This window comes from Crotalus tigris, unplaced genomic scaffold (genome assembly GCF_016545835.1).
Source record: "Crotalus tigris isolate CLP2741 ecotype Arizona unplaced genomic scaffold, ASM1654583v1 scf7180000017936.1105831468:406456, whole genome shotgun sequence".
Classification (NCBI taxonomy): Eukaryota; Metazoa; Chordata; class Lepidosauria; order Squamata; family Viperidae; genus Crotalus; species Crotalus tigris.
In genome coordinates, this window is record NW_024096728.1 from 179,617 (window position 1) to 190,984 (window position 11,368).

At 39.1% G+C, this 11,368-nt stretch overlaps 1 protein-coding gene across 1 annotated transcript; it reads right to left on the minus strand.

Moving 5' to 3' along the window:
* Window positions 1-626: 626 nt before the first annotated feature.
* Window positions 627-4,763, minus strand: GPR85 (G protein-coupled receptor 85). Its single transcript, XM_039344719.1, has 2 exons — window positions 4,724-4,763; window positions 627-3,286 (listed from the first exon to the last, which is right to left on the minus strand). Exon 2 carries the CDS (start codon window positions 3,104-3,106, stop codon window positions 1,994-1,996), a length of 1,113 nt encoding a protein of 370 aa, XP_039200653.1. The 5' UTR covers window positions 3,107-3,286; window positions 4,724-4,763; the 3' UTR covers window positions 627-1,993.
* Window positions 4,764-11,368: the final 6,605 nt, after the last annotated feature.

An 11,368-nucleotide genomic window follows, 5' to 3' on the forward strand; every position in this document is an offset into this window, starting at 1 on the left:
CTATAACTGTATTATTTGATTATATGTGATAAAAGAATATTATGCCTGAGCTATCTAGTTATGTATATATTGCACTTCAAATATTAGCATAACCCAAAATATTTTGGGATAACTAATTATGAGTTCTAGAATTACAATGAAATATAAGGGACAGTATTATTTAATAATTAATTATTATATTTGTTGGATCAAGTCCTTGTTCACAGAAGTTCAATCTTTTGGTCAAATTTTTGTTTCACTAAATTACTGTATTAAAAATTGTTCTCTGTATTAGATTTTAAATACCATGTAGTGCTAAGTAGAACGGACATAATCAAATGATAACAGGATAATTATGATAATTACAAAGAGTGCTATTGTTGAGAATATCATTTATCAATTCTGTGGTCCCATTATTCTCTCATTTTACAGGTTGGGAATACAGTAACTTCAAAGAACAATAATCCAGAATGGCTACATTTTTAATAATTCATGCTCACTTAATAAAATATTAATAATAATCATAATGAAAGGATGGTTGTAAAAGTGGAAAAATGTAAAATTTTATTCCAAGGAAAATTAACAGGCTACACAAATCAATTTTGGCAAATGCAACTTTATATTGAAATCCACACATCTGTATCTTAAAGAAGGAAAGACTCACAGACTCAAATGTCTTTCTAAGGTACTAGAAATCATATTATATGCTTTCACAAGTTAAAATTGAAATAATTTGAAACAATTAATACAATAAAAATGTGCAGAAAGTTATCAACAAGACTGTGCCTTCAGTAGAATAAATGCTTTACACATTGTGCAAGGTATCTTACTAAGGCTGAGGTCTTCCCATGACAGCTTAAAAATATAAACACACATAGATTGACTGTGTTTCTCAGAACAAACTAGAATGGGCAACACACTTAGAGAGGGGGGGAAAATCATATCCTAGCAATAGGCATACTGATCTGGGGGAATCATGGAAATAAAAATAGGATTTAAGTGATCTTTCATGCATTCCCAAATGACAGACTAGAGTGACCGATTCATTTCTCTTTACTTATCTGCTAAAATGCTGAACAAAATGGAAGATACTAGATAATCCCTTAAGGCAACATGTGGTATATTCCATGTAAGGATTACTGTTTGACTTTACAATTGGATAATCTCATTAATGTTGCCTATCTGACTAATATCTAGCTTTGGAAAATATAAAATGGGTCTAATCAATATTAAATCAAATTACACTTTTTAAAAAAGACATAAAGGAAACAGAGTACAATTATATGCATGTCATATTTCATTCAAAATGAAAGAATTTTAAACAAAAAGGAATATACTCAGAGAACATTAAAAGTCTTTAATTTAAACAAAAGGGGGGGGGAGGAGGAAAAACCTAGAAAATAGAACTGCTTTGGAATGTTCCTCTAAACTAACAAAGGATGAAAATTCAGCATTACATGGCACATTAATTCCCGTCAACTACAGGACTTCAGTCAGTCCCTAGATTTTAGTCTTCAAAAAATAATAATTATATGAAATGGTTGAAAGCTCATCCAGTGCCTAAAATTAGTTTTAACAACATATTAACCTTTTGTCAAACTTAATTGTTTCAGTTGTCCAATGCTAACCTTTTTGATGGTCTTACTTTACGTCATGTATATATACAGCATTTAGTGCTGATATATTTAGCACCTGCTACTCTCTGACTCATTACCTAGATTTCAACCATATCAATTTAGGGCAATGGCTCAGTCCTTTATTCTTAATTACAAACCTCCCCGAATGGTCAGCAGGAATAAGTTTAGATTTTAAAATAGAATTTAATGATAAGCTATTGCAAAAATGGCAGAATATTGTTGCCCAAATCCTTACAATTGCTGACATTCCCCCTTTAATGCTGTTCTCTTCCTTCTCCTCTTCTTCTTCTCCTCTAGACATGGCAACAGTAACCCCACAATTGCTTAGTAGAGAAGGGTAGTGTTTTCACAAGACTAAAGATTTTACAGATGCTCCCTCATATAACACAGTAAGGTTCCCTTGGTAACCTGGATTTTCTGCAGTAAAGAAGGGTTGTGCTGAAGCAGCGCCTCAGCTCTCTGTTGGAGAAAATGCACACAAAAGGATTGATTCCAGCTTGGGCAAAACTCATCCAAACAGCGGCTGTTAGAAATCCCCCAGGAACCACAGGGCCTCTTGTAAAAACTCTCCAGTAACAGGCGACCAGATAGGGCCCCCATAAGGTGAGAAAGAGGAATGTCATTATATAGAACATTCTACTGATTCGTTTTTCCATTTTGAATTCATCCAACACAAGTAGCCTTCTCCTACTTGTGGTGTTGGCATTTTGCCGGATCCCCAGCAAGGTAGGTGGTGTGGGGCCCCTTCCAAATCCAGCCAACCAATTTGCAGCCGCTTGACCACTGGCTCCAGGACCATGAAATGTCCAGTTCTGGCTCACCGCAGCAACAAACTGAACAGGCTTCATTTTCCTACGATCATGAACAAAAAAGATCAGCTTGAGGTAGACAAGCTGTGTGGCTAGAAGGATGAGAGCAAGAAGCAGCATGAATCCCAGCGAATCATTGGCCCTAAAGGAACGATGCTGAAAGGTACACTGGTCTTCCTCCCTAATAAATGAATACGTGCCCACATCCAATACTGGAGGGAAAGCCATAGCTACAGATAGGGTCCACACCATACAGATCACTGCTAAACAAGTCCAAAAGGACAGTCTTTTTGTATAAAAGCGGTGGTGGGCAATAGCTAAGTATCTGGTGATGCTTATGCAGAACAGCATGAAAGCTGTGTGAAAACAGGACAAAACACCCAAGAAGGCAATCACTTTGCAAGTGAGGGTCCCATACGTCCAAGATGATCCATTTTTCACAGAAGTAAAAACAAATGGGAAACAAATTGCAGATCTGAGGATATCTGAGCAGCAAAGATCCAAGAGGAAGTAATAAGGAGCTCTATGTAAGGACTTGTCTTTAATGAGCAAAATGGAGATCAGGAAGTTCCCCACCACACTGACTCCTATGATGAATCCCAGAGAAGTCAATTTCAAAAATGCTGTTAAAGGGGAAAGATTTTGCAAAATGTTGTCAGCTGCATGGCTGTAGTTCGCCATAGATGGATGGAAGATAAGAAGGTTGCCTTAGTCAAGTTTCATGATCTATATATATGAATAAGGAACAAATAGATCCATACATCTTACTGTCATTGTATTCCAAAAGTAGGTCTGAACTGGGATTTAGTTACATAATATGTTCTCTTTTCTTCCATCCGATTTGTCATGCTATCAAAATATCTGGAAGGAAAAAAAAAATCAAGCCATCAGGCCTTAAGTTAACATACAAATAATGCCAGAATGAGCTAACCAATATGTTAATTTATGGAGAGCCAAAGAAAGCTGCAAGTTGGAGTACTATTATTTGTTTGAGGGAAATTCAGTGAGAACTGCACACCTACTATGCAATGCTTTAGGCTTATTCACAATCCCTCAGGTTGTTTACAGTCAAATCTCTGGGCAAGGTGAAAAATCTGTACTTTCCCTGCTTCCAAACAGCTGGATTCATACAAGATAATTCCAGGTACTATTGACACTGGTATATTTTGAAAATGAAATGGGAAGGAAGTCTGTTGAATAGCTTTGTCTTGTCCACCTTTTCTGTTTATATGATGTGCTTCAAGGAAGATGCTGGGCTGATATGGAATACATCCAAAAGAAACCCTGCAGAATGTATGTTTTCTAACCCAACTTACCAAAGCATATAATCACACTGCTAGTTTATCCACCCTGAAAGAAGATAACAGAAACACAATTTTCAACCCCTCCTCAGACTTGTAAATAAGTGCCTGTGCTAAAATGTTGACAGCCCTGTGTTTTATGGGCTTTTGTGTCATCTTCTTATGATATGGAGTTGGGGAAAAGCAGAGCAATACTGAATATATCCAGGGAGATAGTCATGTGTGTCTAGGAAACATACCCCAGGAATAACATCTCATTCAGACATTTTCCACCCAGGTTACCACAAAATGCAAAGATCCATATTTGGACCATTGAACTCCAGGATTTGTTTTTATGCTCTCTCCCAGAAACAGTTCCTGGACCTAGAATAAAATGTCCTGCTACTTCCAGGGATTTGGGGGTAGGAGAGTCATTCAAGGCAGCAGCAGGCAAGGCTGCTTGTTCGCCTCTTTCCCTGTAGTGTTCCTCCCTCCCGCCGTCGCTTCTCGGGTTTACAACATCGCATCCAAGGAAAAGCCCTTCCACCATTCCACCATCCAGGAATTTTGCCTGACTGCTGCTGCTGGTCGGTAACCAAGAGCTCGATCGGATCGCGACAGCATTGTTCGAAAAACAGACACATCAACATAAACACATATAGCTCCATCAATCAAACAAACCCTCCGACCCCGCGAAATGTGTTCCCCTACACCTCCAGTCCCCTCTTCCATGTATATCCACACGGCGTCGAGAGGCCAGCAGATGCAAAGGGTCTGCTTTCGGAGCTCCGGGCTTCACCTGCTGGGGGCATCGGCTCTCAAACGCCGACTTTTCCCTTCATCAACTGATTAAAAAATGACACCCCCCCCCGAGAAACCACCACAATACCCGATCAACCTGAAGGATAGAGGGAAGGGGTCCCTCCAGCCCCGCTTCGCCTGCTACGTCGCATCTCCCCTCCTCAGACAGATAAATCTCGAGTCACACATATACACGCGCGCGGCGTTCCCCCTATACCTGTAGGTGATGAAGAAAGGGGAGATAGAGAGAAGCCGCCGCCCCCCCCCCCTCACCAGATCTTCTTTTTTCTATTTGCTGGTATTTTCATGCCTTGATTTATTTCTTTATTTCCTGGGCTCCTAGGATGCTCAGGCTCCGGAATCAGTGGGTTCAACCAGCGCATGCTCAATGAACCTCTGTGAGTGCCTAGCCTCGTCTTCCCCGTTGCAGCCACAGAATCTCTCTCACTAACGCAGCAGCAGCAGTCAGTTCTCCGTCGCCGTCGCCTCGAAGAGCACGCACAGCTCCAGGAGCCGCGGGAGCAGCCAGGCAAGAGGCCGGGCGGGCGGGCGGCCGACAAAATATCTCTGCCACCGCTGTAACGCTAGGCTCGGAGTCCTGCTGGCCCTTTAGCGCGACAAGCCCGGAGCAGGTCTGGGATGAAGCGCTCCAAGACTCGATTCGGAACTCGCCTGTTTTCAGTACGGGAGAAGCTCCGTTTCTCCTTCCCCTCCCCACGGCCCCCATCTCCCCCCCCGCCGCCCCCATCTCTTTCTCCTGATGATGACTACATTGTTATTGCACTTGACAGAACTGTGGTGGGAGGAGGGACAAAAGATGAGGATGCTCCCTCCTGCTTCTGAACCGAATTCCTCCTATTCCTTTTTGGCACGGAAGTGAGGAACTTTCCCTACTATTACTTGTAACAACATGGTACTTGATATTTTTTTAAATAGTAAAAGACTGCAGAAATTAGGAAGAAAAATTCAGGGAAGAGAGTACTCTGGGCCCATTATCTGTTATGCCTAAGTTCCCAGGAATTCATGATTTGCCTCACTGGGGGATGAAGGATCTAGTTACCTGGAAATCAGTTGTGGCTCCAGCAGTATTGAAAGATACAAATGGAGCTGTGGAATTGAAAGGGTTCTGGTTTCCAGTGTGGACTGGGAGATAGGCGGGAACACAGAGAAAAGCTAAGTCCACTTTTCTGGAAATAGAGAATTTGGGCCCATGTTAGAGGCAGGAATTATGACTGAGTTTACCTTCATGCTTGTACCCCTGTTGAAGGAAAAGTCTTCATTGTGGTTCCAGTTTATTGAAGAGCCAGACAGAAAGATGGTTCTGGTAGGAAAGAGGGGATAAAAAAAGGCTGAGCACATGTGGGGAGTAGGTTTTTGTACCCTCTGGAGCCTTTTGTTTTGAGTTGCTTCCTGTTCCTGTGGCATGAACTTTGACCTGAGTCTGAGTGTGCTTTTCTGGTATTCTGATGGTGATGGGTTAGTCCTATTATGACCAAAGGTCATATCCTGCTTCCCTGGGACTGGGGCTGATAAAGTATGCAGATTTTAGGTCTTTGTCTTCTTTCTAACTCCAACTTTCCTGAATGGTCTGCTTCTGCATTTGTACAGAGCTGGCTTCTGCTTGGGGGGGGGGGGGGAGACCTGGGGCTATTAAGAAAACTGGGCATGTTTTCCTGTCTCTTTAAGATCCTTGGAGGAAATATATTTTTCTTTTAATATTTCCTTCTCTGGGGGAGCTGACTTCCCACACCCCCATACACACTTTCTCCAACCCCTCTTCCTCTGATTTAAAGAAGTTAGTGAAGGAACAGGCCCAGGACTCATCCACAAGTAAAATTATCAGTATAGTTCATGCTTCAGTTGTAATTTGTTACCAAAAAGTGCCAGCAATGTCATGGGCTGTAGTGGCCTCACTGGCTGGCAGTGTAGTTTGTGTAGTTGACTGCTTGCCTCTCTTTCTTTTCTTCCCTGGCTCCACATCTGTTACCCTCCTTGCTTTGAAAGCAGGGATTTCAATTTTGCAGATGGTTTCTAAAAGTGAGAATACTAAGGCTCATCATTGAGGAAGGCAAAATATTTTGAACTGATAAGCAATTAATTACTGAGTCAAGAATCAGCTCCAGGTGGTTCCATGGATAAACATTCCCACTATGTTAAGCAATCTTCAGTAATAGCTTCTGACTCTTTCAAGGACATTTCAATAATCTTTTTGATCCCATTCATCTATCTACCTTATCCTTTGACTTCCCTCAAGCATAATCACTTTTTCTCATTCATCTTCCACTTGTACCACATATCCAAAGATATAAGTTTCTGCTTGCTGATCCCTTCCTCAGGGGAGAAGACAGCCTATATTTGGCCAAAATTGACTGATTTTTCTTGCAGCCTTGGGTACATTCTTCTAAATCCATAAGTTAAAGACATATTTTTTCTTTTCTTTCCTATAATGATCAGCTTTCTCAAATGGACACTGGATAGTTGTTTCAGCAACTCATATTGGTTGTCATTGAAATGAATTTATCTAAATTACTGATACCTAAATACATTTTGAAAAGCATATGTGTATGTGTCACAGTGGATAACATTTTGAAAAAGTTAATACAATTGGGCTTGGCTAGTATTAGATCATGGCCAAACTTTTGATGGAACCCAAGGGAAAAAGTTCTCAAACCTGGAAGCCAGAAGAGAATATATTTTTCTTTATGTTTAAGCACACATTCTCAGAGGATGATAGAGCAATGAAGAAATCCTTCGTAATGGATTTTCAGTTTTTTTTTTCCAAAGTTCAATCTATCAAGTTGCGATATACTCCCAGTGATTGGTCACTGAATATATGAACATATAATACTCAATGGGTGTTGTAAAAAGATACAAAAGTCCTTTCTGTTTTACAGCCAAATACTGCATTGACAAGAATATGACAAATATTTTGTATTGTTTTGTAAAATCTGAAAATTTTCAATAAAAAAAAGAATATGACAAATATTGAGCTTCCGGTGGATCAAGCAGCTACAATGGCTGCTTTTCACAAAGCAGCCTGTTCCTGGGTTGTGTAAAAGCCGCGGGACTTTGACAATCAGCTGTCCCGTGGCTTGAATCTCTTCCCTGGGAGAAAGAGAAGAGAAGAGCTGCTCAGGTAGAGGTAAGAGCTCCCCTGGATCCCCATAATTTCGGGGATTGGAGGGTAGAGCTCCCTCGGAGCCTGAGCCAACTCCGCACTCCAGGACGTCTTTGTCCTGAAGTTCTGGGATGAAGCAAGGCGCCACTCCCACATCTGCTTTTTTTGGAGGCTTGTGAGTATTCAAATGCAGACGGAGCAGACCAGGAGAAAGTGGATTTAAGATTGATTGTGACTTTAACTCCTGCAAGCATCTTCCCCTCCTTTTTTTGTTTACTTTCCCTTTTGAAGAAAGGGAAAGTGAAAGGCAAAATGGCGACTTTCTTGTTTGACTTTGTAACAAAGTTAAAAGTTCATGTTTTAAATATAGAGGCAAGAATTTTGTTCCTCTTTCTTTTTTTCCCCTTCTTTCTTTCTTTTTATTATTATTTAAAGAACTGTGATATTATAGAGGCAAGAATTTTGCTCCTTTGAACTTAACAGAATGGCTTCAAAACATTTGGTCTCTGTCCCTAAAGCTTGCATCTCCTCCCCAATGACTCAGCCTGCTTCTCAGTCTAAACCAAAATCACCCCCACCCTCTCCTCCTCCTGCAATCTCTCTCAAAGACTTACAAGAGGCTTTAAAAATGACTGCTTTAGATATTAAAGAGGAGGTAAAAGATCTTATAATTGCAGAGAGGGCTATTACAGAAGAATTATTGGAGAAAAAGAACAAGCAAGTCAGAGAAGACATACTATTTGCGTTTTCAGATCTTGCCCTGCATATTGAAAGGATTGATGATAAAATGGAAGAGATTATTGAAAATGCAGCAAAACTGGAATTTAGAATGGAGGAAGTGGAGAATAAGATAGAAGTTACACAGGATGAACAAACTATTTCACAATACAGAGAAATGGAGTTCACATTGCATATCCGAGGATTGAAAGAAAATTCCCAGGAAGATTTGAAGATGCTTATTGTTAGAGATATTGCTTTTAATCTTGGATGGAGACCAGAAGAAGTTGGGAATGAGATAAAAAAAATCTTCAGAGTCAACTCACGGGTTGTCAGACAGAGAAATTTATCAAGAGATGTGGTTATTTACTTTTCCAGAAGATCTATTTGTAATGAAATTATACAGGCTTTTTATAAAAAGAGATTTCAAATTGCAGCTCAGGATGTGATAATTTTAAAAGAAATACCTCCAAAAATTTTAAGAGGTAGAAAAGATTTTACTTTTCTGTCTGATGAGTTAAAACGTCGTCAAATCCAGTTCAGATGGGAGATTCCAAGAGGAATAGTAGTGAATTATGATGGAATACGTTACAGATTAACTACAGTTTTAAAGGCAAGAGATTTTTATCACTCTATTCTAAAGGCAAGACTGTCTTCACCTCCACAAACAAGGATAATTGAAGAGCCCGTTATGGTAGGAGCTTCCTCATTGATGGCCATGGAACAAGCGGTGTTGCCTGTACAGAATCTTGAGATAAAAGATCAAAGGATGACATGAGCTGCCCATAAACGCAAAGAAAAAGAGCAGCAGCAGAAGAGTGGCGATAAAGTAGAAGGAATGGTTACTACAGAGCCTGTGGGAGGGGCAAGACCTAAAAGATCTTCAACAGTTGATCTTCAGGCTATGCTTCAAAGGCTTCAGGCTGGTGTAGATGGCCAAGTTCCTGACCTGGAATGTTAATGGCTTAAATTCACCTCAGAAACGGAGAAAGGTCTTCTACTATTTGAAACAACATAATAACGACTTGATATGTTTGCAAGAGACTCATATAACTTCAAAGGACTCAAAATATCTGACAAATTCTCATTTGGGATCACATTTTATAGCTCCAGCTCCAGGGAAAAAAGGGGGTGTTGTAATTTATATGAAGAAAAATTTATCGGCTAAATTAATTGAGGTTGATCTTGAAGGAAGATATGTCTTTGTAGAACTACTGTTACAAGGCAAGAAAGTTCTTATTGGTGGATTATATGCCCCTAATCAACAACAGAAGCAATTTTATAAGCTTTTGCATGAGAAGATATCCCAGTTGGATTATAAATCTGTAATTTTGATGGGTGACTGGAATGGAGTTTTGGATATAACTATAGATAAAAAGAGCTCTTCAAAAAAATTCAATCAAACTAAATTACCCAAAACTTTTTTTGATTTGAAAGAAGAGTTGGAACTTATTGACATTTGGTGAGAAAGGAACACAAGTGATAGAGATTTTACCTTCTATTTGGATAGACACCAGTCATTTTCAAGGATTGACATCTTTTTGATTACTAGTGATTTTCTTTCTAGGGTGAGAAAGGTAAAAATCTTTCCCAGGACCCTTTCAGACCATAGTCCTGTGTGGATGGAGCTATACTTGGAAGATGGGAACAGAAGGCTTTGGAGACTGAATGAGAATTTGTTTACCCGGGGAGTTTGTACAAAAATGTAAAGAGTATTTAAAGGAGTTTTTTGCTTTAAATATGAATAAGGGTACATCGATGCCCATGGTCTGGGATGCCAGTAAGGCGTATATGAGGGGAATTTTAATTCATTAAAATAAAGTTTCTAGGGATAAAAGGATACAAAGACGTAGAGAAATAGAAGATGAGATTAAAATAAAAGAAGAAGCACTTGCTCTTAACCCAACTGATAATAACTTAAAGGTTTCTATAAAGATGCTTAGGGAACAATTTAATATGTTGATGGCAGATCAGGTGGCTACCAATTTGCGTTATATGAGACATAATACTTTTTGTAATGCGAATAAGCCTGGGAGGTGGTTGGCTTATCAGGTACAAAAGAAACAGAAGCCTAGGATTATAGAGAAAGTAAAATATAAAGGTACTGAGGTTTTTCAGCAAAATTTGATTAAAAGAGTTTTTTAGATTTTTACACAAAACTATACTCAAGTGATAATATAAAGGGAATGGATATAGATAAATATTTACAATCAGTACATTTTCCTAAACTTTCTGAGGAACAGCAAAATGGGATGAATTGTTTAATTATTGTGGAGGAAATTGGCTTAGCTATCAAGCAGTTAAAGGTGGGAAAGTCTCCAGGAACAGATGGATTGACGTTGACGTATTATAAAAATTTATATGAAGAAATGTTGGAGCCATTAAAGGAGCTTTTTAATAGTATCTTGCTGGGAGCACAAGTTCCTCCTTCTTGGAAAAGAGCGTTTATATCATTGATTCCGAAGGAGGATCAAGATCTTACAGAGCCTAAGAATTATAGGCCGATATCATTATTAAATATAGATTACAAGATTTTTACAAAAATTTTGGCAAATAGATTAATGCAGGTTATGAAGGATTTGATTCACAGTGATCAATTAGGATTCATAACAGGGCGATACATGAAATATAATGTTAGACAAATTATTAACTTAATTGAGTATTTGGATAAGAACAACCAGATTCCTGTGGCTTTTATATTTTCGGATGCTGAAAAAGCCTTTGTTCAATTAGATTGGCAATTCTTATTCTCACTGGTAGAGAAAATGAATTTTGGGGATAATTTTTTACATGCACTTAAAGCTATATATCAGCAACAATCTGCTCAAATTGTTGTTAATGGGGGATTGACTGAGACTTTTGATATTGAAAAAGGGACAAGACAAGGATGTCCATTATCTCCATTGTTATTTGTTTTAACATTGGAGATTTTGTTGATCCAGATTCGAGAATCAACGGTAATCAAGAGCATAACGATAAGAAAAAATGAGTATAAATTACGGGCTTTTGCGGATGATTTGGTTTTGA

Excerpts from the sequence above, each read along its gene's own strand:
- GPR85 (XM_039344719.1), bottom strand. The coding sequence starts at position 3,106 with ATGGCGAACTACAGCCATGCAGCTGACAACATTTTGCAAAATCTTTCC.